Source organism: Camelina sativa, chromosome 9 (assembly GCF_030686135.1).
Source record: "Camelina sativa cultivar CO46 ecotype springtype chromosome 9, ASM3068613v1".
In the NCBI taxonomy this organism is placed as follows: Eukaryota; Viridiplantae; Streptophyta; class Magnoliopsida; order Brassicales; family Brassicaceae; genus Camelina; species Camelina sativa.
The window spans coordinates 18,724-43,915 of NC_141888.1; the positions used below are offsets into that span (position 1 = coordinate 18,724).

The window sequence follows — 25,192 nt, forward strand, 5'->3', positions numbered from 1 at the left end:
ATCTGTGTCTTAAAAAAGCAAATTTTAACCCATGGCCCAAATTTGTCTGTTCACGAATCTGTAAAGCCCATTTCGATAACGATTTTAAAAGTCTTTTTATAAAAAAAAAATTATTCTGTCTTATTCAAATTGATAATACTAGTACTTTGTTAGAGACGGTTTCTTAAAACGTGTTACGTGACCCATGTGAACACGAGTATTCAAATCGGTTCATATTGTAATATCCTATACTACAATAAATTTGGTCTTCACACAAGAAAATGAGACTATGTATTATTAGTATAATATTTTTCAGGAATTTTGTGGGAAGAAAATTTCAAATCAATATGTATCTTGCCATCAAGAATTTGAAATTTTCTTTCTTTTTACTTGGAATTTTTAAAAGACAAAAGCTAAAGGTGGGAATATGAAGAATATAGAACCTGATTCAAAGCTAGAGAAGTCTTGAGTTTGGACCGCTGATATATATCACCAAATAGGAATTGATTCAACCATATATTTTTATATATACACGTTCAAAAACCAACTAGTTGATCAATATTAAGGTCAATTAAGAACTTTTTGAATTTATCTTATTCTTGAAATAACCATTTAAAGTGTACAAATTCATTGCTTAATCCATCGTTTCAAATCGACTTACAGAATTGTTGGATTCTTTTTCAAGAGATTATATATATTAAAAGAAAAGAGAATAATATACAAATCTTTTTATTCGTTTTTTTCTTGACCAATCTATCTGTAATGAATCACAGGTGCGTTAGAACTCGGATCCCACACACCTCCTTCCTTCACATACTCCATATACCTCGCAAACTCGGGTTTCGAAGTCGCCAAACTCTTCTTCTTCGTCATAGTCTTCTTCTTCTTCCTTTGGAAATGAACGTCAAAGAAACTGAACAAAGGATGAACAGAACCACCGGTTGGTTTCACCGTCGTCGTCGTCGGTGTCTTCTTCACCTCTTGATCCATCGGGTTTCTTGATTGACCATAAACACCAGCCGGAACGCTCGCGACCCTTTTCAACCTCGCTTCTTCCTCGCCGAGCTTTTCATAGCCACCATGGGGTTTCCTAGTGCTCATGGCTCTAAACATGGTCTCTGGTGTGGTGTGTATGAAAAAGGTGAATGTCTTTTTTTTTTTCTTCTGTTAGGTGTGTTCTTGAATCTTTCTCCTCCTGATGGTGTTTACTTTAAGTAGTAGGCCAAGTTTGCTTTGTGCTATGAAAAGGAAATAGTAGTTTAGTAGATCTGTTGACTTTTTTAACAAAAAAAATTGTTGCGGTTGCCTGTATGAGATCTCCACTCCAACTAACTAAATTAAATTTTTGTATTATGTAATTAATAAAGCATGTGTTATAGTGTTTACACACCCACATGATGTATAGACATCTTCTCGTGAATCTCGATCCGTCCCCTATTAAATCGCCGGTCAAATGTGTTTGATGCTGACTATTACGTCTACATCTTTTAGACAATTCAAATGGGACAATGGCTCTCTAGAGTTTTATATACTACTTACTTGTCTCGTGCAATACTAATTTATTTGTCTGATCCATCTACAACAATTTATAATTATTCTTGGACAGACTGAAATTTGTCCAGCTTAAAGGGCATAAATAACATAAGGGAAACATCTCAGAAACAATTAGGAAAAGAAAAATTATATCTCTAACAAGCAAGGTCCTTTTAAAAACCATTTTCTAAACTTAGTCCAAGTTCTTTATGTGTTTTTAATAATCCAAGGACAGATTGGCTGATGAAGCCCAAATTTTGCTGATATTGAAGTGACAAGTGAGGGAGATGATTAGAAAGAATTATATCCACACACTTGATAAAAATTAACCTCTATGTGAATTGCCTCTTGTTGTTTTTCAGCTATCAACGGTTGCTTTTCTGCATCGGTTGAGTACAAAAATATGGGTTATTGTTACATGAATAAGCACCAAAATTTTATAAGAGTCAACTTAGAAAAACGCTAGAAGGAGGGGTCGAACCTCCGACCTTGTGGTTAACAGCCACACGCTCTAACCAACTGAGCTATTCCAGCTTATTGTTCTAGTGTTGATTTGAAACCTTAATTAACATCTTTATTTATTTCTTAATTATTATTCTTTTTTTTTTTGTCAAACTCTTAATTATTATTCATTTAAAGGTCTAATTTTATCACTTTATTCAACCACACACTAATAAAAGAAAGAATCGTAATCCCAGATTGAAATACATTAAAAAAACAAAACAGATAAGATTGAACATATTTAGTGATGGATTCATGCTTCACGATTTTGATAAATTTGAAGGCCAAAATTTATATATATAAAGTATATATAATTCACTTCAAGTAGGTCATTACAATTCACTAGTAGTGTTACTGTTCCTCTTCATTGCTTGCTTGTTATTATGCATCCAAACTTTAAAAACCTGTCTCCTCAGATTCACCACCTTACAAAACTTATCAATCTCTTCTTCATCTTTCTTCTGCATCCTCCACCCTAATCTCTCTGCAAACTCCTTCATCTTCTCCTTTTGTTCTTCGTTGATCTTAGTTCTCACTCTCTTCTTCTTCTTCCTCGTCGTCGTCGTCATCATCATCATCAAACATCTCCCATCAACGTTCTGGTTATGATGGCTAAGAATCTTCTTCATATCCTCACTCGACGACGAAGTCCTCCGTCCAATCTCACCTGTTGGATGCATCACACGTGGCTGCATAGCCTTGTACGAGCTGTTGCTGCTGTAAAACGCCGGAGTTATCATCATCTGATCTTGTTTGTGTCCGTACACTTCTTTCCTGTGGAAGTTCCGGTGACAATTACAGGCGGCGCATTTTAGCGCACCGAGCGTGCCTTCTTCACCACCGGCCAAGAACTCGCAGCATCCGTCTACAACGTGTCCTCCGGTTGAGGCCGCGTGGTTCTTCTGGCATTCACGGTACTTAGCTGGTTGGTCGACACGTGTCCTCGATTTTTGGGTTTCTTTCTTGATCGGGAATAAAGCTATGGATGGATCTGCTGACTCTGGTTTGGCTTCTGGATCGGGGAACGGTTTGGTGTGTGCCTTTACTTCAATGGTGTTGGTTGAGATCATTGTTGTGGAAGTAATTGCATTACCTTTTCCTCCAAGCTCCATTGTAAATCTGACCCAAAAGAAGAAGACCACTTTGTTAGAATTAATAATAATCATTTACTAATGCATGCAATATAAGAGAAGGAATCTAATGAATTTTGGACTCACCTTAGCGACGATTATAGAGATGCTTTTTGTTATAGAGAAGAGTAGTGAGATGATATTGATGATATTGATGAAGAAGAAAAAGAAGAAGGAGAAATAGAAATTAAGGGTTGAATTAATGACGTATGTGCGTTTGCTTCCTATCACCCATCAAGTTTATTTCACATGAAAATCCAACAAAATATTGATTTAAAAACCTACTAGAGAGAGAGAGAGAGAGTGTGTGTGTGTTTGTGTGGTGGTGCCTCTTAATTTCGAGACATTGTCATATGTTTGTTATCTTTCACCACCTGCACCTCTGGTCTGGTCCATCTCCCATTATTGCATTTCTCTCCCTTTCTCTATTTTCTTTTATGATGATGGTGTTATTAATTAATGTGTGTCTGCAAAAAACCCTAGTTTAGTCAAACTTATTACCTACTCGTAAGACTTTAAAAGTGGTGAGAGAGAGGAAACTTATGGGTGTATTGAACTACTTGTTTAGATATTCATTTTTTCTAATTTAACCAAATTTTTTTTTTTTTTCATTTTAGTGACTGGTATGATTTTTGTTACAATGTTTAAGGTATGACTTGAAGTTATAACATACCATGATACCATTAAGTAAAGAATAAAACTTAATATAACAATGCTTTTCAATCCAATACATTCTCATAATATTATCTCTATTTATCAATCTTCACAAATTCTCTATGAGATCTAATTTTATGGTATAGTCTTATAGAATAAATGAGTATGCATATGACGTCGCCGTGTTGGATGGAGGGTTTGCATGGAGTTTGATATTAATTACTACTAATACTAATAGCTTCAATTTCCCATACAAATGAAATTAGGGTTTCTAATATAGGTGTTTAAAAATAGTACTAGCAAATAATCAGAGTTAATCATAGTCTTGAAAGAGAAGACATCCTAAATTATTGTTTTCTGGTGGGGAGGGTTGAAGAAGAATTAAAGTGTGAAAGAATGAAAAAGCTGGTCCACATAAGCACAACAAAACCTGCAACTTTTATTTATCTCCACATGCCTCATGTCTCTCATTTTCCAGCACAGCTGTGTAGCACTTTATGATCATCTTCATTTCTTACCAAATACTGAAATTAATCAATGGGAATAGATTTGCCATATATACTTAACTTTAAGAGGTTGAATTTTACGCGTGACACACACCTTTCGAGTTTATGGATTCCCTTCGTATGGATTAAAAAGAAGCAAAGTGCTGATTTCACACGTAACTTGGCAAAATCAGATCCACACTAGGCCTACAACTGATTATTGGGCCAAGCCCAATACAAGGAAGATACAACTACTGTAGTTGACGCTTCTCTATACAACAAATCAAAGCAAAATGAAAACCACATATAATACATGTTTACAAGTTACAACAATCACAGAATTATAACTAGATCTGTGGAACACGGTTAGGATACAAAAAAAAAGTTTTCTCTTTACGTGCTCAAATATACAAAAGAAAAAAGAAAACTCAGATTACTAGCCAGTGAAACTTGGAAGAGAAGTGATGGGAGTGGAATAGCTTATTCGTCACAGAATCAGAGTGTATCTGTCCGAGCCGACCAAGAACAACAGGGTCTTCAGTAATCATTACTGAAATGATTGATTGCAACAAATCGTACTACAACGAACGATATCGAAGCTTCACTGAGAGAAGATCAGTCATGTTACTAGGACTGTTGCTAGCTATAAAAGACACACACGCAAAGATAATAATAATACCACTTATGATGATGATAGGCTTTAAAAGAATTGGGAGATTTCTACTTGTATAAAGTAAATTCAAAAGCTACAACTTAAATGTCAAACTAACTAGCAAGTGTCTCTTATCCTTTCTAATCATGTAACAGTTCAAACTTCCAAAGTCAAGCATGAAACTTTCTATTAAGAAATCAAGATTTTCTATATTTCCTATCATCCTTCAAAATATTTGTTATCAATGACAAAGAGAGGCATTGTTACCAATTAGGGTGCTATTTGGACAATTTGGTCTTACGAGCCTCGATGAGTCTCCACATGTACCACGAACCAACGGACCTATAAGGACGCCATTTCTCACAAAGCTGCTGCATCTGCAAAGGACCAGGAAGATCTCTCAACCCATAAAGATCTTTAACACCTTTCCTCACACCAAGATCACCCACAGGCAAAACATCAGGTCTATGCAACGAGAAGATCATAAACATATGAACGGTCCAAACTCCAATCCCTTTAACCAAAGTTAACCGATCAATCAACTCTTCATCACTCATTTTCAAAATCAATTCATCGGAGAGCACACCGCTCTTGTACTTATCAGCTAGATCGTGGAGGTAACTCGCTTTTCTCCCGGAGACACCGATCTTACGGAGATCAACGGCGGAGAGCGAGATCAACGACTCAGGGAGAACACCTGATTCACCGCCGTCGAACAGAGAGATGAACCTATCGTAGATACACTTGGCTGCTTTCGTCGCGAGCTGTTGGTAGAGGATGGATCTCGCTAAGGAGAGGAACGGAGGATTGGCTGATTCGAACACTGGAGGATCGTTGTGCGTTGTGATTAACGCTCCGAGGAGTTCGTCGGAGCTTTTTAAGTGAAGGAGAGCGAGATCAACCGCTGATTTGGTTGATAGAGAAGGAGACGACGCGGTGATGACGATGATCGGATCTGACGATACTTTCCTTAATTTACGAGGTCGAAACGTGATTTTAGAAGAAGAACCAGTGACCTCTGAAACATTAGTAAGATTACCGGCGGAGATTGAAGAACCCGGTTTATTCACGGCGGTTAGGGTTTTACGGAGAGACATGGCGACGGCGGAGTTGATAAGTTATAAAAACTGCAGAATTCTTCTGTCGCGTTAAGCCAGACAAGTATACTAAATTGGGCCTTTAAGCGATCTCAATCAGCCCATTACCAAGCCCAGTTCCACCAAAATGTTATATATCCCACATTTGCGGTTTTGAGTTTTTTTCTCTTGACGACTGAATAGAAAAATATATTAATAATTTTATTTTATGGAATTTTTGTTTTATGATCGTGCAGAGAGATTTAAAAAGCTGGTGGAATTAGTACAAAACATGTTGCAGAATCGGTTCAGTAAAAAAATCTGAAAAGTAATAAGTAAGTTAATAAAAAAAAAAAAAAAAAAAAAGAGGAAAATATTCTGTAGAGCACATATTGACACGAACAAAAGGTCAAGATAGAGGTGGGAGTAGTAAAGGACAAAACGACGGTCAAAAATATATAAAAGAGGGGGAGGGAGAGAAGAAACAGAGCATAATACGACAAAAATAAGTTCATTAAATCACTACAATGCTCTCTGATCCAAACTGAACACACAACAGTAACCTCCAAAACCCACACATTGGTACGATCAGAATCTTATATCTCTCCCCAATTCGACGATCAGATTTCAATCTTCACACTACCAAACTGCTATCCCCCAAAACTATTTTATTTTTTCTCTTTTTATTTCAATTTTCTAATTTTTATTAACAAGTGAAAATAATTTATTAAAAGTCTCTCAGTTGTGAAATTCAGGGACTCAGGTGGAACTGAAACTTCTCCGTTCAACTTCAAAAACTATATACATTAAAAGAGTTCTATCCTATGTCTATATTTTTGGTCTGTGTTTTTTTTTTCTTATGCACATCTTTCTTTCTATTTTGTTTTTGCTTTTTTTTTTTCTTAATATTTTGATTACATGTTTTTATCACGAACACCGTTGTTTGAAGAATCTAACTGTATTAAATATGATTTTCATTTTTTAGACTAATGCAGGGAAATTTTCCATAAAAAGAAGGTTAAATTTTTTTAAAAATAAAATATAGAAAATGAATTTAAAATTTGACCAGAACGGTACTTTTATAGATAAACCATAAGTTAGACCGTCGCTATCAATAACATCAACATCGTCTCTCGATATACACTTCTAATGTTTTTTTTTTTCTCATAACATTTTTTTTTTAATTAGACATAATTAAACATGGAAATTTTTAAGAATCTAACGTCGTTTTCTTCTTTTCCCTTTCATCTGGTAAAGTCGTGGACAAGACTTGCCCTATCCGCCACGTTAAGCCTCCACGAAAGGCACGGAACGCCACCTTGAGCACCGTCGGATTCACCATTGTTTCCTACTCCGCCGTTGTAATCATCCATGAACCTGATCTCGTTTGCCGGATAGTTACAAGGAACCCTCTGCGTCGAGTGATGATGAGCCCACGGGGTACCATAAGTATTGTTGTTACCGGTGGCAGCATGGTAATTATTGTAGCCGGAGTTGTGATGCCCGTACTGATCGTTTTGAACCGGTGCAGCTCCGACGACGGTGTTTCCCGAAGCCGCCGTGGTTCTTCTTTCTTCCTTCTTGAAACGAATGCCGCATGCGTTGCATAGGGACTACAAATTCCAAAACCATCCATATCATTTAACCATTAATATCTCTATATATTTAATGTTGTTTCAATAAATAGAGCAATAGAGAAATTCAAAAAAAAAAAGGGTGATGAACGTAATTAGTGTCTCGTTTCGCAAATATTTGTTGATTATTTATAAGAAGTCGCATACTTCAAAAGAACTATATTCAAATAATTACAAACCATCAAAATCGTTCTTTAATGTTTCTTTCAATAAATTAAGCTATGGAGAAAGGGATTTATTGGTTCTAGTGAAAAAACAGATAGGCAAATATTCAAAACAAAAAGGATGAACTGTCACTCTTTTTGTTCTAAATCTTCCTTCTAATTGTTTATGTAAAAGACACATTCAAAAAAAAAAAATAGAATAATAATAATTTAGTCACCTTAGGGCCTCTAGGACCATTCCTCCATAGAGGAGTAGAAGTGGTGTCGCAGTTGGCACAGCGTCTGGAGAGAAGAGAATCACCGCCACCACCACCACCGGAACAACCGCGGGTTGGCTTGTTAGTGGAGAAAGGAGGAACGTTACTGAACGGCGTCGTTTTTGAGTTGTTGTTTTTGGTGTGAAGCAAGTCCCAGAAGTTGGAGATGCAAGAAGAAGCACCAGAGGAAGTAGAGCGTCTACGTTTCTCGTCCTCCTCACAAAGCCGCGTAGAAGGAGTTCCAAGTGAGAGAGTGCAGTCAACAGCGGAGGAAGAGTGATGATAGTCCTCGCCGGTCTGTTCGAAAACGCCGCCGTTTGGCATGGAGAAGACCATCGAGTAAGAACCGGCGTTGGAGGAGTTGTTGTTGTTGTAGCAGCAGCTTTGGCTGTGGTGGTGGAACATTCCACAAGAATGACAATACTGACCCTGCGTTGAAGTAGTGTACGGAGTCTGCATCATCGCTCTCACTCACTTCTCTCTTTCTCTTTCTTTGGAAACCCTAAGTGTGAAAATTTAAGAGAAGCTAAAGAAAATAATGGGAGGAGATAAATTAAGTTTGCAGGTTTCACGTTGGAGTGAAGTGAATGAAGAATGGAGAAGGGGTCTCACACCTATATATAGAATGAGACATGTATATGTGCTTTATATGCAGGTTTATATTAAAACGAATATTTAAAATCAATAGAATATGTGGGGACGCAGCTTTTTACGAAGTATCATTTACTCAAATGGGGTTTGCTTGTTTTTTTTTATGTTTTTTTTTTTAATTATAAAATACGATGAAACGATGATATCAAGTTTCTTCAGACACACACAGCCAAGTATATTTTAATCATGGTTTATATTTTTCTACTAAGATAACACATGCTTGGTCTATATATATAATCTATGTGATTGTGTTGTGTGAATAATTAACTCAATTCGAATAGACCTATAACTAATAACCTATTTCAAGTTCGTTACGGAGTTGATTAGCCTTAAGACTAAGGATGTATGATATGATATGGAAATGGCGTAAACTGTAAAAATTATCAATATTAAATCAAAGAAACTGGAAAATGTATAAGTAACAAAAATGTCGAAACCATGTAGAAAGTAACTGATCTTGGTTAGAAAGGTGAAGGGTATGAGCTAGTCGAAGGACAGCAAACTTCAAAATGTGAATGCCAGTCTAAAGATGAACATATTCGGTAACATATGCTAAAAGCCTAAAACCAAATCATTTCTTTGCGTGCTTCTGAGTATTATAGATTTGAAGTTTGGTGTAAGTAGATATGGTAAATCTTATCGCGATGGTGAGAAAACGTACGACTTTTGGACCATCAAAGTTACAACTCTTGTTAATTCGTTATTTCTTTTTTAAGCAATTATTATGTCACTCACACACGAATGTTTTACTACATGTATCATGTATGATACTAGTATATGAAGGATTTGAAAATTATCGATATTTTTTTGGAGGATATTTATAACGTTGAAGAAGGAGAGAGTGTGATGTGATGTTGATGGTCATTGAAGAAGGGTGGTCAAAATTTAGCCCACGTGACAAGGGGGAGAGAAGAGGAAGAAAGAGTACAGTCATCACTGCAAAAATCTCCGATCACGAGGCTCAAATTATTATTTTTTTTTCTTTTTTTTGTTCTCTCCATCAAATTTATAATGCTATAAACCTCTGTCTCTTTACGTATCTCTCTGCCCTAACCCTGAATCTCACGCGCTCCTGCACTGTCGCGCGTGGTCTCGTCCTTTACTACTCCACATCGCAATCACACGTTCGATATCTGCTCAGCCTCATGTGGTTAATGATGATCCATGATGATGTAAGTAAAAATAACTTAGATTTGGTTATTAGATTTCTTCAAAACTTGCAGCTATAGCTAGAGTCTACCCCTACTCTTGTCGTCAACGAATACTAGTCTTCGTCTCTATATAGTGTTATTTTATTTCTATGGATTTTGTATGTTAAATGCTTTACCTACTAGTATTACTTAAACCCTTCCTTTTATTGAAAATATATGGACTCTCCGCTCTCGATTGGTAGAAGAAGAGCTTCAGCTAGATAAATCGGATGACCACAAGTATAATTTTATAATTACCGGGACACAAATTTAAATCTTTTATAGAAAACAATTAAAATAAAAACTGTTGATTTTTTTTCTTCTTTTTCTTGTACGTTTTCTGAAACGATTTTAACCAAAGATTTAGGGGAGCTGAAATAAAGCCTTGCAATTCAAATGTAAATGAAAAAACTAAAGACAAAAACAAAATTTTCATAAAACAAAAAATGGATAATCCGATCAAGATGATGGCATGTGTATCGAGATGAATGAATCGCTTATCACACAGTTCAGGTACTGATAACTGACAATTCATTGTAGATGATGTTGATTATGGTATGTTCTTCTGTATTATTTTCTTACCCTGTTTTACACTTGATTTTTATTTAAAATTGGGCATGTGATCAAGATGATTTACTCGCCTTTTAATGTTTATATCGCTTATTTCGACAAACAAGAAACAACGTACCCATGATTATCTTAAAACATAAAAGAGTTACTATATCAACTGAATATAAAACAATGTTAGTGACAACTTGTAAGCTTACGTGACTATCATCTTCTTTTTTTTGATTCGTCCCCTTACATAAGCAACAATCTACAATGAAAATATCAACGCGATTTATCTATGAGCGAGTCAACCTTATATATGTTTCATTAACGCATACGTACGGTTTTCCTATCACTATCTTCAGTGGCAAAGGCACATTGACTGTTATGGGTGCAATTGACACCAAAAAATTCTAAAATTGTTCTAATTTACACCAAATTTTTAAATATATATACCTTTGAACCCAACTAATTGAGAGTTTGAATATATTTTAAACCCATCAAACAATTTTCCTAGATCCGCCACTGACTATCGAACAAGTTTAGAAATTACCTGTTTCGTGTTTCACACATCAGCTGCACACTAATATCACCACTACACGAGCCAAATTTAACGATTTCAGTGTCAAACTGAAATCACCCACATTCATTTAGCCATTAATAATTATCATAAAGTTTTTTTAGTTTTAGGTTTAACATTATTTTGTTAATAATCTTCTAGACATGTATTTGTTCATGTGATGGAATGATGGTTAATTTACCTAATTAGTTCACAAAACTCTACACTACAAAGAGAGTAGTATTATTTTATTTTTGGGCAAACGAGAGTATTATATTATATATATATATAATACGAGAGAGTATATTATACATCACATTTTTTATAGTATTATACGAATTGTTAAATAGTATAATTTGTGTTCATAAATCGATTAAAAACTCATTTTACTAGAGAAAAAAATACAAACTAGGTGGTTAAATCATACATAAACACCACTTAAGTATAAATGATACACAAACAAAACAATCTTCCATTTTGTCGCGTTAGAATCACTCATAGTAACGTATCGAAAACCATGAGAATCCAATTCCTGTTGAGGTTTTTAATAAAGAGAAAACGAATTTGGAATCATAATGACATGAGAATATCCAAGAAGATTTGGAAGAGTTTGTAGAGTAACAAGAAAAATACTGCATGAAAAGAAAAGCTAATAGATTAGATTGTGAGGAACCCAAAAGATAAAGGGAAGAATCCCCTCTATTCAAGTGAAGTACCTTCCTACAATGATCAAAGCAACACCCCCCAATGAACCTATGCATACACATGTATATATGAACTATACATCTCTTCTTCTTTCATTCTTTTTAAATGTTTTATTTTTCACTTTTCATGTTTTCTTAGCTTAGCAAGAGAGAAATTCTGCTCTTGAATCTCGATGGGTCAAAGAAGGACTCTCTAAAAAGGAAAGGTCAAAGAACTAATAATACTCCCCATAAATTTGATCTTGAACTAGTGAAAAGAAACAAAGAAAAAGCTATTTGGACCCACCTCTTAAATCATTATACCTAATAGTAATACCACATGATAACTTTTTTTTCCCTATAAGCCAAATTATAATGATATGGTACGAAGAACATGTATATGTTTCGATGGATAATCACGGGGTTTTATAATTCAGAATATTTGAGACTTATAATTTCAATTTATTCATTATGATGATTCACAAATATAAATATATATATATAATTATTTATGTGCATTTGAGTTAGAAAACTAAAACAAAAGGGTCACTCAATTTCTGATTGTGTAAATATTCCACGACTTCATCACCTGAACAACAGAGATCTTTTTTTTTTTTTAACAACGGAGATCTTGATCGCCGATAAACTTAAATGTCTCGTTATTAAGCTATCTCATTGTTTCGCAAGCCTCTTTTTTTTTTTTTAAATGATAAAGTTGTTTCGAATAGCAAGTTACCTATCAATTCATAACATTTAATTTATTTATTTTTTGAATATATATAAAAAAGGTGAAAATCAGATCGTCTTGAGATTGCCGAAACTTAGTTCGACTAATGAGACGACCACCACTTTCCAAAAGATGCTCTGTCGAACGTTTATATTTATACAATTTATAACTCTAATTATTGTACGTAACCTATATTTATAGTAATTTGATAAACTCGAAACATAAAACCGTGATTACCCCGAGACACATAGCGTTACGTTTCGCCACTACATGCAAAGCTACTTACATCTCTCACGCGACCCAACCACCCGTGATTAAGACGCTACCACCCGCCTACACGTTCTAAACTCACGGGCCTTAACGGCGCGTGGTTGGATAGTGAATTTTGAGTAAACCAACCAATTTCTCACTAATGCTCATATATAAACTACGTAATTAACTACTACAGTATGGTACAAGATCGGCTTTCTGTAATTATACTCCGGGATTTGCTTTATTTGGAAATTTAATTTGTTTTTCAGTAGTATATTTTGAATTAAAATACCTCAAAAACATCTCACCAATATTTTTTTTTAGAAATTGGATGTATGTTTTATTGACTCATTTTCTATTTTTATATCTATATATTTCTGAATATGAAATGACAATTCATAATCTAAACTACTAAGTCCTTTTTCCAATTTTTATACCACAAAATTTGATATTAAATATTATGGATGAAATGACAATCCAATACTATAGTAGTATTTCTTAATTTAAGTAATACAAATTATTTTATGGTTCGTTTAAAGGTTGAAAAACAAAAAGAGAGGAAAACAAACGAGCTCTAGATCATTTGCCAATACTCTATGTTTAAATCTTGCAATAAACTATTTTTTCTCTTAAAATGTCATTTTCTATGAGATAGATTTTATAACACACATTTAATTATAGTTACAGCAAGTTCGTATATGCAAACATTTAGATGTTTTACTCGTTTTTATAACTCACTCGATTTTAAATACATTCTACAATACTTATAAAGTATTTTGACGTATGCGAGTTTGCGTGGACAAGAGTTAATTTACACAACTCTAAAAAGGAAGAAAAACACAAACGGCTATACGCAAAACAAAAAGAAGACCGGCTCGTAGTCCAGTGCGAAAGCAATAAAACTACACGGTGTTTGATGGGATGATGCAACGATGATGATGTTTGGATTCGGTGGGAACCACAACGTTCCGAAAAAAATATCGCGAGTTCCGAGACAGAGATCGTGTTTTTTGGTGACGACGACGACGAGTAGTCTGATTACTTGAATTAATCCTTTTGTCGTTAACCAGGTTCGCCACGTGGACACTAGCCGCGAGATTTAATTCTCCTCCGCATGCATGCATGTTAAAGGAGAGCAATCTAATGATAAGTCATTAAACAACAACAACTAAATTTGTTTAACTGTAGACTAACTTTTATTTTAATTTAATGTAAGTATGTGTTGGGTTTAGGAGTCGTCTTGGTCACATTAATTGTATAAAAAAAAACATTCCTCAAAAGTTACAAAACACGACTGGAATGTTTTCTCATCTCTGCCCTTTTGATGGATTCTGCTTTCTCTTTATTGTTTTATTTTATTTTTGAAAATTCTGTTTGTATGGTATGCGTTCTTAAAAAATGTAAAAATCATTATAGGGGCTAACTAAGAATGCTTTCTGCTTTTGAATTATTATACACACTTCTTAAAAACTAGTAATGTGTATATATTGTTGTTTATGCTCTATTAATTGGTGGTAAATCTATAGATTGAGTTTCCTATATGAAATCGAATATGTTCTTGAGTGGAAGGGTTGTTTCAGTCTACTATAGAAAACTGTACTATATCTTCTTTGTGCAAAACGTTATAATGTATTTGTCATTTACAATCACTTGTTAAGATGTTTACAATTTAATTATACTACTACTTTTTTTTTTTTTGGTTATGAGGACTTATACTGAGAGACTAAGTTGGAATTTAAGAAGTCTACATTTGCAACGTTTCCCTCGATTTACTTATTATTATCTTTCAAATTAGCCCCGTGAATTTTTTAATAAAACGGTTAATAGAAAGATACAAATTCCAGCTGTCATATGTTAAGACCAGATTTTTTTTTTTGGTCTACGGCTCCTGTAACTTCATGTTGTCCCCTCGAAAGCGTCTCTACTCTCTTCACATTTCCTAGAGATTTATGTTATGAACTGTTCTGTATCTTTTTTTTTTATAAAAGACTTCAGCTACAGTTTTTGTATTCGGTCAACTAATATATGGTTTGACTGTAATATAGGAGTATAGCTCTCCAGTTTTGATTTTTTTAAAAAAATAAAAAATTAAGAAACACAAATTAATCTTAACATTTGTCAAAAAAATAAAAAAATTTAATCTTAACACAAAGTAAAATATACTAACAATTTTGGTGTTGGTAAAGGCATAAAAATAGCTTAACTCTAATATTTGTTACTTACACAAAATTCAAATGTTCATTGTGTTTAATAAACTCTTATATTTGAAAATCTCAGGGGATAGAACACATTTTATTGGTTTATTTCTTTGTGAAATGGATGAATTAATGATAAATTTAGGAAGAGGCAAAAAAAAAGAGAAACAAATGTGGGAGTGGTCCAACGTAAGTGAAAAGGGCAAAAGTGGAAAAAGAAAAATTGTTGGACCAACTAGAGGAATGCCCCAAGATTGGGAGAGGTATCAATCATCATGATTATACAAAAACATTAAAAAAAAAAAAACATAAGATATGCAAATATAAATATGATCAAAGGTGGTCACTTTGGTCCATGGTACATCTTTGCTATAGTAGCTTGACCAATTCTTATAGGGCACAAATGTATGTTTCGATTTGTTGTATCATCTTTATCCAACAAGTTTCTCTTTTTTATATATATATAGTATGTGTTTCGCTCTCAACGTTTCCCAATTAAAAATCACACTCCACTTTGAATCTTCCACTTATACTATTCTTTTGTCTTCAACACAACACAAAATTTCCAACTTTTTTCTTGTTCTTGTAGCCCAATAGCTTTTGGTGCATAAAGAGGGAAACATTACATCTTACTACGGATAATCGTCGTACTCAAACTTATTAATATGAATGCAACTACTTTATACTTTAAAGATTCAATATCCCCTCCCAATATGGCCTAAACAATTAAGTTAGGTTTTTCCTATTTGAATTGGAATCAGTAGTAACAACACAGTTGTAGCAAATGAGAGTTTATTATTAAAATTCGATTCAACGAACTAATCATACAGTACTGAAAGTATAGACCACTATTACGTTAACTCACGTAATTTTTTTTATTTTTTTATTTTTTTGCATATATATAAAACTCACATAGGCATCTTATCTATCTATTGGGTACTAGAAAAGGTCAAAAAGCTGGTACTGAGAAATGCAGAGATGGATCATAAGAATTTCAAAAGGTAGAATGATACTACTAATTGGATATGAATTGGCACTTCAAACCATTTTCGAATCTTCAGTCTTCTTCTTTCCCCAACCCATCGAATTCCGTTTTGACTCTTTTCACACAACGCACGCCGTTCGGCGGTTTCGTACTTGCTATATTTTACCTTATAGCTCCCTATAGCTTTCTATTCTAGTTTTTTTATCCATAATAATCTTATTTTGGACATTGTTGAACGTTTTATAAATCTTAACTTCTCGTCGTTTTTGTTACATTCTCAAACAGCATGCAGTTCCCTTTCCCCAATTACAATTCTTAGGCCCACGGTTAGACCATTGAGCCCATCCATGCAAACAAAACAGGTATGGATCAAGACAGGATAAAAAACCTTTGTTACATGTTTTGTCTGACTTCTTGTTTCCAATGACAGTTCAGGAAGCTTAAAAAAGCTTATCGGCCACGCCAGCCGGAAACAGACTTCGGCACAAGTGAAATTGAATTTGAGGCAGCTTCTAATCTGCACAAAACACAGAAGTGCAACTGTGTTTATCTCCACACCAAAAATGCAGAAAACAGTAGAGAGACTGAGAGAGAAGGGTGAGGGAGCTACTTTGATATTTCTTCAACAGCTTTCATGACTTCAGCGGAACTAGTTTCTAGTACCTGTCCTCCAAATACAATCTCATCTAACACTGCGTGCATCTGCAACATGTGAAGAATGAAAGAAAAAAGAAGAAATAAAAAGCGTTACTAGTACTACTTTAACATGGGTTTGTTTCTGGTAAGTTATCTCTAAAAAGAGTGACCAAATCAATCTGCAGTAGCATCAGCTTTTGAATATAAAATCGAGTATATGGTGGAACGGACTATTCTGTGTAAAAACCCATTACCTTGCTGTAGTTGAACACAATGTCGAGTTCACAGACATTGCTGAAGCATTTGTCCAGTGTTTCAACAAGAACTGCCAACGCAATAATTCTAACTTAGATCATCATACTATGAAAGATACCTTTTTACAGCTTTAATTAAAAAAAAAAAAAAATCAACGAGCAGAGGAATAAGCAATGATTCGTATATAACAACAATCCGTGACAGACTTAAGTTGACTCAAGCCAAGTATACTCTCTATATTAACTAAAAGGAAAGAACTACAATAACAAAATAAATATACTCAGAGATTACATTCTATACCCGACCAGTTGAGCTGGCACACTACTCAGGCACATTTGTACTTGATTCATGGCAACAAGCTTTAATGAGAGAGCAAAGAGCCTACGACACTGCACTGCGAACAAGATACTGATTCCAAATTCTGTCTTTCCATATGGTCAAGATGTTCGAAACAAGCTAAAAACTATAGAACTATACAGACAAGCCATCTAAGATTATATTGGAATCTAAGAACAATAGCGATTGACAATATAATAAACCAAAAAAAACGGACCTTGAATGAGATCAAGCATAGCAAGCTCATTTTCTGAACCATCAAATACTAGCACAAAATAGAGTGTAGCATAGTGCTTGTATACAAGCCGAGAGTCCTGCAAACAAATTCAAACGAAGTCATTTTTTTTTTTTAAATTGCAGAGTCAAACAAAACCATTATCTATATAACACCATCATGAATCAAAACCATTACCGGTCCAAACAATGAATCGATCTCCAGAAAATTGCTTACGTTCTCAGGTCTACTGCACAGTACTGTCAATTACAATTTAATCAAAAACCAAAACTGCCACAAAAAAAAAAAAAAAAAAGACACTTCTCAACCTAGATCTCTTAGTAATAGAGATGATGAAATTGTTAGAAAATCGAAAATACAGAGGTGATCGAGAACCTGAAAACACGCCGCGGATTAGCTCCTGCTGCTTCTCCACAGGCTGATAACCCCAAGTTTGACAAATCAAAATCGGTCAATTTGATCGAAGAAACCAAAACTTGAAAACAAAATTGATCTCAACAACCATAGCGCACCATGTAATCGTAGAATTTAGCTAGCCGTGGCTTGCCTTGTGTATTCATCATCATCACTGCCTTTATCATCTTTCTTCGTCTCTCTTTCTCTGAAACTCTCAAAAACTCCGATCTCACATACTGTATTCATTCAATTCACTAGTAGGACCCTCTGTCTAGATTAGAGGCTTTTAACAATTTCAATTTGATGACGACATCACAAATAATAAACCTCCACGTGTAATCAGATCCGAGTGCCCGAATTTAAGAGAAATTCCTTTAAATACTACTAAAAAAGTTTTTTTTTTTAAATACCACATTTTAGTTTTTTTTTTCCAAAAATACCACAAAAGTTTTTTTTCCAAAATTACCACTAACACAAAAAACTGAATTTTAAGAATGTAGATCTTTTTTTTTTATGTTTGGGTTGACAAATTTAGTTTTAGGGTTTAGTTTTTAGGAGTAGAGTTTAGTATTTATAATTTAGGAATTAGTTTTTAGTATTAAAATTTTATTTCAATTTTGTGGTATTTTTGGAAAAAAATACATTTTAGTGATAGTTTTGGAAAAAAACTAAATTATGGTATTTTTGGAATAAAAACCTATTTTAGTGGTATTTATGACAATTGCACCTAATTTAATGGGAATTTGAAAGTTCGTACTGAGTGGAGAGAAGCGCCGCCGTACTTTGCCACACGAAGAATGCTTCAAATCGGAGAAAACGAAGTCGACGGTGAAATTATCTCTTCCGGTGAATCGGAGCTTCAGAATTACCGGATCGATTCGATCGAATCAACGGTTATGATCCGGCAATTACCGTCGTTAGGCATCTCCTTTAAGCTCTGGCTTCCTGCAACAACTCTCGTTACGCTTCTCGATAACTACCGTCGTGACCCAAGCACCAGCCCACTCACTCGCACCTTATCGAAATTCAAATCCGACGGTCCAGACTCTTCTTCTTCACCGATTAACATCGTCGAGCTCGGATCTGGAACCGGAATCGTCGGAATCGCGGCGGCTGCGACGCTTGGTGCCAATGTCACGGTGACGGATCTCCCAAACGTGATCGAGAATCTCAGATTCAACGCAGACGCGAACGCTGAAGCCGCGGCTAGATCTGGTGGGAAAGTCCACGTGGCGTCTCTACGTTGGGGTGAAATCGATGACGTGGAAGCTTTGGGTCAAAACGTTGACTTGGTTTTAGCGTCTGACGTGGTTTACCACGAGCATCTTTATGAACCACTCCTGAAAACGCTGCGTTTTATTCTCTTAGTAGAAGGTTCCAAGAGAGTGTTCCTCATGTCTCACCTCAAGAGATGGAAGAAAGAATCGATCTTTTTCAAGAAAGCTCGGAAGCTCTTCGATGTCGATGTTATACACTGTGATGATCCTCAAGAAGGTTCTAGAATCGGAGTTGTGGTTTACCGTTTTGCACCGAAAAATCAAACCTTTAGCAGTGTAAAAGATTCTTCTTTTGTTTGTTAAATAATGGAAATGGAAATACTTTTGTGGATCAAATCACAAGAAAATTTAAATATGTCTACTCTTTAACACATATTGGAGCTTCGAACCCGTGACGTTTTGTAAGCAGAGCACTAGTACTATTAATTAATTAAATCAATTAGGTCGTGTCCGTACAGAGAAGCAAGGTTGAGGAATAGAGAGAAGAAGAAGATGACTCTGGGACTGATAAACGCGAATCCAGTTGTGCAAGCTAAGAAGGAACGGCTCGTTCGTACACAACCAGATCAGTATAGAGATGATGGTGTTGATCCTCTTGACATCTATGATATCCTTTTTTTTACTATCTTGAGTTTTGGTTTAGTTCAATTTTGTTTTGGGGTTTTTTCTTTTTAAAGTTTTATGCATATTTTGGGTAATCTTTGACGAATATGGACAAAGTATGTAAGAGATATAAGAGATCCAGAACACCCTTATACCTTGGAGCAGCTAAGTGTTCTCTCTGAAGAATCTGTTACTGTCGATGACCAGCTCGATCGCATCTTGTGAGTTACTACTATGTAAACTTCATCCTCATATCGATTTTTAGATATGATCAGAAGAAGTTTTCAATTTTTTTCATGGATTTGTCATAGGAATTGAATCCAAATGTTGTGGAGGTCTAGTTTTTTTGCTTTTAGGTGATCATTTTGTGTTGTGGGTATTTGTGATGTTAACTCAGGATTAAGTTTACACCGACGGTTCAGCATTGTAGTATGGCAACTATAATTGGTCTTTGTCTGAGAGCTAAGCTTAAAGAATGTTTGCCACTTCATTATAAGGTCTTCTATGCTTTCAAAAAGCTCTTTCACTCTTCTTTTTTTCTGATTAAGACAAATTCTCAAAAGGTCTCTTGTTATATATGTTTGATTGCTTCTGTGTTTGTTTTACTCATGTGTAGGTTGATATCCTAGTGTCTCCTGGTTCTCACGCTGATGAAGATTTCAGGTGAGGAAGTCTATCTTACTAGACCGTCTCTTTGATATGTTTTCTATAGAACATACAAATGTAGAACTTGCAAATAGAATGGATGATGTGTGTGGAAACTATATAAACTTGGCTCTTGTCCTTGGTTTAGTAGTATTTGACGAAGATCTCTTTTGCTCTGAACGTTGATACTCATTGGCGTCATTTTTTATATTGCAGTGAATAAGCAACTGAATGATAAAGAAAGGGTGGCTGCTGCAATGGAGAATCCTAATCTCCGTCAGCTTGTGGATGAGTGTATCTACTCCGATGAGATATGATCAGATCATTTAACTTCTACTCTCTTGTACAGGCTTCATATCCTGGGTTCTATAATGCCTTAGAGACCGCTCTTTAATTTCAGAATACACATTTTACGTTGTTCGAGTGTTGTATACTACTTGATAATGATACAGAAGCTTTTGTTAAGGTGACTGCAGTTTGAAATTACCTGCACAACTAGAAAAGAAATTGCGATTAGATGGTTCGATCAGGTGATGATTGTATGAGAATAGTTTATAGGCTATATAAATCTGCTCTTTTGGGTGGGTTTACATGACTATCATCCATGTTTATCTGTCATTTTCTTGTAATCTATAACTTAAATATGAATCTAATCCCCAAAGGCTAGTTGCTAGAATTGTGCAATTAATCACTACTGAAGCCAATATAGTGTGGTTAATAATGGACCAATCTTGATGTTGTGCAGACTTCTTTGTAAAAGTTTATCAAAACAGGCAACGTAAGAGACAAACTCTTACAAAACCATAGATATTAAGATTCTGACATAAATATCAATGTCCTGTCTGCATTAGTTACACAGATCCCCCTGTCCTGTTGTCTTTTTTTTGTTTATATCTTGAGGCTACTTTGGTAGTTGGGGTAAAACATTCAGTTGACTGTTTGATTCTGTGGACATGTCTTATATTAATCTACTCAACGAGTTAGTTTGATTTTTTAATCAATGGTTAGTTGTTTAACTCTGCAAATAATTTTTTCATCTAACAAGTGACTCAAATTGTAACATGCATGGAGACTAGGATAGGGTTTTGATAAAAAGAAGAAAGAAATGAATGACTTTGAATTTGATAGCATGATTGACATTGATACATTCATACATATCTTAAATGATATTATTGTTGTGTTCCAACGAATTTTCAAAGCATGATTGAAGGCAATTTACATCATCATTATACTATACACATACAAAAAAATAGTAATAAATTTTTTGGGCCACCGTATCTTTGCTATCCGCATTAAAACCATAATTGGTTGAAGATTTTTAAAAATACTTTTCTTTTATATACTCTTAACCAAAGATTAGTTAGAATCATTATGCATTCACAACTATAAGTTAGAAAAAGCAAAACTTGGATGGAAGTTTTAGTATTAAGATTAAGGAATGAGTGCGACTTTGCCTCTTTTCAATGCCCAATTTCTTGAGATTCTGGCTGTTCTGCATCCAAAATATTAAACAATCAATTCCTTTTATAAAAAGCAAAAGACAGAAATATTTATTACTAAGCTTAAAAGAATTGATCACCAGAAAAAAAACTCGATTCACTTTACTCAAAACCCCAATATAACATTTCCACAATTGCTTCCACAGTTCCACTTCCATCGAGAGATTTTGCTTCTTCTTTTTTTTTTTCATTCTTCTGTGAGTTTCTCTAATGGCAAACTCCAAGAAGCAAGCATGGTAAAGAAGAAGAACAAAACAACTCATTTAGTGTAAACAAAGACATGTTTCTATGTTTCAAATACTGATAACACGGTTCTCTTGGTGCAGGTTCTTTTGCACCACAGGCTTACCAAGTGACATCGAAATCGAAGTTGATGATATAACATTTCATCTTCATAAGGTCTCACAAGATTCATCTTTGTCTCTTCCTTATTAAAAAGTTATCATAAAACCAAAACTGATATTGTTTTTTTTTCTTCAGTTTCCTCTGATGTCAAAAAGCAGAAAACTTCACCAGCTAATAACAGAGCAAGAACAGAGTACAGAACAGAGTGAAGTTGATCCTCGCATAAAGCTCGAGAATTTTCCGGGAGGTTCAGAGATTTTCGAGACAGTGGTAAAGATAAGCTACGGTTTCAAGGTCGACATCTCTGTTTCCACGGCGGCTCCACTACGTTGCGCCGCCGAGTATCTCGAAATGACGGAAGAGTACTCATCGGAGAATCTAATTTCGAAAACAGAGAGGTTTCTCTCACAGTACGTTTTCACTAACGTACGAGAATCCATCAAAGCGTTGAAATCTTGCGAATCAGTCTCGTCTCTAGCTGAATCACTCGGTTTAACGGAACAGTGTATAGACTCCATCGTCTTCAAAGCTTCCTCAACCGATCCGTCGTCGTTTTTGCTCGGTTGGCCAATAAATAACGGAGGTATCTTCGCCGTTGATGGGAAAAAACAGAGCAAAGAATCGAAAACAGAGCTTTGGTTCCAAGATTTGACGGAACTGAGTTTTCCGATCTTTAGACGAGTGATCTTAGCTCTGAGATCGAGAGATCTGAGTCATGAGATCATAGAGAAATCTTTAATTTCTTACGTGAAGAAACAAATTCCCGGAGTCTCCCGTTCATCTTCTTCCTCTGCCACCATAGCTTCCGAGAATCAACAAAGAGAGTTATTAGAGACTATAATCTCAGATCTTCTTCCGTTAGACATCTCCTCCAAAGCAACAACGAGATCTCTCTTCGGAATATTACGATCTGCGATCATCCTCAACACCTCCGAGAATTGCAGAGACTTGCTGGAGAAAAAGATCGGAACGAATCTTGAAAAAGCTACACTTGATGATCTGCTCATCCCGAGTTACTCGTATCTCAACGACACGTTATACGATATTGATCTTGTGGAGAGACTCCTACGTCGTTATCTCGAAAACGACGCCGTGACGTCGTTGAAGGTAGTTGGGAAACTGATGGACGGAGTTCTTGGTGAGATTGCATCGGACGGTAATCTTAAACCGGAGAAGTTTTATAATCTGGCGGTTTTGGTTCCGGTTCAAGCACGGGTTTACGATGATGGGCTTTACAGAGCCGTTGATATATACTTCAAGGTGATTAATTTATAAAAAGCTTTCTAAAAATAAAAATATTGGTGCTGCCCAGGATCGAACTGGAGACCTTTTGCGTGTAAGGCAAACGTGATAACCACTACACCACAGCACCTAATGTTTAAGTTAATGTTTTTTGTTGTTTTTATTATAGACGCATCCGTGGATATCGGAGGCAGAGAAGGAGAAGATTTGTAGTGTAATGGACTGCCGGAAACTAACTGTTGAAGGATGCACACACGCGGCACAAAACGAGCGTTTGCCACTACGAGCCGTCGTACAAGTCTTGTTTCTAGAGCAGTTACAGCTCCGACAAGTAATCACCGGGACGTTATTAATGACGGAGGAAGAAGAAGGAGAGGTGGTGGAGTTTGGGAGATGGAAGAAGACGGTTAAGGAGAATGAGATGCTTCGTTTGGATATGGATACGATGAGGACACGAGTGAACCAGCTAGAAAGAGAGTACTCGTTCTTGAAGAAAGTAATCATCGCTAAGATCTTGGACAAGGAAACTTCATCGAAGGAGAAGAACGATAGGGAGAGGAATTGGTCACTCGGGAAGAAGTTGGGATGCAAATTTACGACACAGGTCTGTGATTCACATGAGGCAACGATGGTTGATCGAAGATCACGACGTTCTTTAAGCTAGTACGTAAAATTGTGTTGTTCTACAAAACATATCCTTAAAAAGATGATTAAATGAAGCTATTAAAGTACATTCTTTTACACTATATATGTATGTGATTTTTATGAATTTGTAGGATGTTTCATAGTGTTGCAATTGCAGTTAGTTGATTTATTTAATTGAGTTTTTCCCGAGTACATAAAATTGGTTGAGCTTGTCTAACCAATAAAAAAAAAAAAACAATTTAAAGATGCTGAAAAAACGCGCAAAATCAAAGGACTAGGGACTAGGGGTCAAACCGAATAAAACTGACACATGGCGGTTTTAATATTCTCTTCCCCTAATAACTTTATTATTCAATCAGAAAATTACACGTCATGAATCATATCGGTTTACGGCGATAAACCAGGAACGATTGAATAGAGAACCAAAAACTAAAAAAACAAATTGGGACAAAGAAAAAAAAAGCAGAAGACGACGATCTGAGAGAGAGAGAGAGATAGCTGTGTGATTCGAAACGACGAAGATCGATTTGGTTCGGGCTGTGTGAGGGAGGAAAGAGGAAGAACAACGAATTAATGGGGCGTGTGGATTACCTGGCGATGAAGACCGACGACGTGGATACGTTGTCACTGGTCAATTCCGACGTAGAGGAACTCAAGATCGCTGCGAAGAAACTGTTTACCGATGTTTATGAGCTCGGTGGTGGATTAGCCTTCGGTGTTTCTTTTCTCAAATTCACCGCTTCCTTCTCTGCCATGTAAACTTTTCTACTTTTTACTCAATTCGTCATTCTTCTCTGACTTTTTTTTTTCCTGGGGGTTCTTCGACAAGTCGATGATGACTTGGTTAATTTTTGTGACTTGTTTACATGTTGAAATCGAAAAAAGCTGCTTTTTTTTTTGTGGGGTCAATTCGAGATCAGTGGTTAATGATTATGCAAGTAAAAATCTCTGATTGATGATCATTCAACCTGATTTGTTACTCTGTTATTGAAACAGTAAACCAAGAAAAATTCAATCTTACTGTTAGCTCAATTCAAAAATGACTAACTTTGGCTTAATTTCTCTGTTAATTTGTGGACATTTGCAGTAATACCACTGTTTCTAGTATCTCTGATTGGTTCTTCAAACTATGAAATTGATCGTAGTTTGCAGTAATCTGAATGTTACCACTGTTAAAAAGTGTGATTAAATTGGCTCAATTTCTGTTAACTTATTGACATTT

The 25,192-nt window shown here is 35.4% G+C and overlaps 8 protein-coding genes, 1 long non-coding RNA gene and 2 other non-coding genes across 15 annotated transcripts; 3 read left to right on the forward strand and 8 right to left on the reverse strand.

The window, feature by feature from the left end:
* Nucleotides 1-558: 558 nt before the first annotated feature.
* On the reverse strand, nucleotides 559-1,471 carry LOC104710053 (uncharacterized). The gene has a single exon (XM_010426586.3). It carries the CDS (start codon nucleotides 1,090-1,092, stop codon nucleotides 733-735), a length of 360 nt encoding a protein of 119 aa, XP_010424888.1. The 5' UTR covers nucleotides 1,093-1,471; the 3' UTR covers nucleotides 559-732.
* A 501-nt stretch (nucleotides 1,472-1,972) lies between these two features.
* On the reverse strand, nucleotides 1,973-2,046 carry TRNAN-GUU (transfer RNA asparagine (anticodon GUU)). The gene has a single exon. It is a non-coding gene; the product is annotated as a tRNA-Asn (tRNA).
* A 233-nt stretch (nucleotides 2,047-2,279) lies between these two features.
* LOC147937494 (zinc-finger homeodomain protein 7-like) lies at nucleotides 2,280-3,498 on the reverse strand. Its single transcript, XM_087467155.1, has 2 exons — nucleotides 3,231-3,498; nucleotides 2,280-3,132 (listed from the first exon to the last, which is right to left on the reverse strand). Exon 2 carries the CDS (start codon nucleotides 3,123-3,125, stop codon nucleotides 2,346-2,348), a length of 780 nt encoding a protein of 259 aa, XP_087323281.1. The 5' UTR covers nucleotides 3,126-3,132; nucleotides 3,231-3,498; the 3' UTR covers nucleotides 2,280-2,345.
* A 1,058-nt stretch (nucleotides 3,499-4,556) lies between these two features.
* On the reverse strand, nucleotides 4,557-6,224 carry LOC147937495 (DNA-3-methyladenine glycosylase 1-like). Of its 2 annotated transcripts, none has more exons than XM_087467153.1 (2): nucleotides 5,202-6,224; nucleotides 4,557-4,886 (listed from the first exon to the last, which is right to left on the reverse strand). In XM_087467153.1, the coding sequence occupies exon 1, from the start codon at nucleotides 6,029-6,031 to the stop codon at nucleotides 5,213-5,215; it is 819 nt and encodes a 272-aa protein (XP_087323279.1). In that variant the 5' UTR covers nucleotides 6,032-6,224; the 3' UTR covers nucleotides 4,557-4,886; nucleotides 5,202-5,212. The 2 variants fall into 2 exon arrangements, with proteins under 2 accessions (XP_087323279.1, XP_087323280.1); XM_087467154.1 differs by having other exon boundaries at nucleotides 4,557-4,925.
* An 835-nt stretch (nucleotides 6,225-7,059) lies between these two features.
* LOC104710057 (GATA transcription factor 18) lies at nucleotides 7,060-8,680 on the reverse strand. The gene is made up of 2 exons (XM_010426590.2): nucleotides 8,027-8,680; nucleotides 7,060-7,623 (listed from the first exon to the last, which is right to left on the reverse strand). Exons 1-2 carry the CDS (start codon nucleotides 8,525-8,527, stop codon nucleotides 7,255-7,257), a joined length of 870 nt encoding a protein of 289 aa, XP_010424892.2. The 5' UTR covers nucleotides 8,528-8,680; the 3' UTR covers nucleotides 7,060-7,254.
* Nucleotides 8,681-16,075: 7,395 nt separating this feature from the next.
* LOC147937496 (AP-3 complex subunit sigma) lies at nucleotides 16,076-19,148 on the reverse strand. 3 transcript variants are annotated; one of them, XR_015566938.1, is made up of 8 exons: nucleotides 17,831-17,985; nucleotides 17,694-17,736; nucleotides 17,496-17,557; nucleotides 17,301-17,397; nucleotides 17,048-17,141; nucleotides 16,747-16,817; nucleotides 16,467-16,558; nucleotides 16,076-16,373 (listed from the first exon to the last, which is right to left on the reverse strand). XR_015566938.1 is itself a non-coding variant. In XM_087467235.1 (7 exons), exons 1-7 carry the CDS (start codon nucleotides 17,897-17,899, stop codon nucleotides 16,307-16,309), a joined length of 501 nt encoding a protein of 166 aa, XP_087323361.1. In that variant the 5' UTR covers nucleotides 17,900-19,148; the 3' UTR covers nucleotides 16,076-16,306. The 3 variants fall into 3 exon arrangements, 1 of the variants encoding a protein (XP_087323361.1); XR_015566939.1 differs by having other exon boundaries at nucleotides 17,048-17,136; nucleotides 17,831-17,984; XM_087467235.1 differs by lacking the exon at nucleotides 17,048-17,141 and having other exon boundaries at nucleotides 17,831-19,148.
* Nucleotides 18,512-19,047, forward strand: LOC109126324 (uncharacterized). Its single transcript, XM_087464094.1, has 2 exons — nucleotides 18,512-18,989; nucleotides 19,037-19,047. The coding sequence occupies exons 1-2, from the start codon at nucleotides 18,512-18,514 to the stop codon at nucleotides 19,045-19,047; spliced, it is 489 nt and encodes a 162-aa protein (XP_087320220.1).
* Nucleotides 19,137-20,704, forward strand: LOC147937497 (protein AE7-like 1). Its single transcript, XM_087467234.1, has 6 exons — nucleotides 19,137-19,267; nucleotides 19,450-19,598; nucleotides 19,710-19,815; nucleotides 19,992-20,091; nucleotides 20,211-20,257; nucleotides 20,456-20,704. The coding sequence occupies exons 1-6, from the start codon at nucleotides 19,173-19,175 to the stop codon at nucleotides 20,460-20,462; spliced, it is 504 nt and encodes a 167-aa protein (XP_087323360.1). The 5' UTR covers nucleotides 19,137-19,172; the 3' UTR covers nucleotides 20,463-20,704.
* Nucleotides 20,705-21,330: 626 nt separating this feature from the next.
* LOC147937498 (uncharacterized) lies at nucleotides 21,331-24,205 on the reverse strand. Of its 2 annotated transcripts, none has more exons than XR_015566941.1 (2): nucleotides 21,819-24,205; nucleotides 21,331-21,726 (listed from the first exon to the last, which is right to left on the reverse strand). It is a non-coding gene; the product is annotated as an uncharacterized LOC147937498 (long non-coding RNA). The 2 variants fall into 2 exon arrangements; XR_015566940.1 differs by having other exon boundaries at nucleotides 21,331-21,731; nucleotides 21,819-23,115.
* Nucleotides 21,829-24,144, forward strand: LOC147937499 (BTB/POZ domain-containing protein At3g50840-like). The gene is made up of 4 exons (XM_087467236.1): nucleotides 21,829-21,974; nucleotides 22,065-22,137; nucleotides 22,219-23,343; nucleotides 23,495-24,144. The coding sequence occupies exons 1-4, from the start codon at nucleotides 21,949-21,951 to the stop codon at nucleotides 23,987-23,989; spliced, it is 1,719 nt and encodes a 572-aa protein (XP_087323362.1). The 5' UTR covers nucleotides 21,829-21,948; the 3' UTR covers nucleotides 23,990-24,144.
* Nucleotides 23,383-23,455, reverse strand: TRNAV-UAC (transfer RNA valine (anticodon UAC)). The gene has a single exon. It is a non-coding gene; the product is annotated as a tRNA-Val (tRNA).
* Nucleotides 24,206-25,192: the final 987 nt, after the last annotated feature.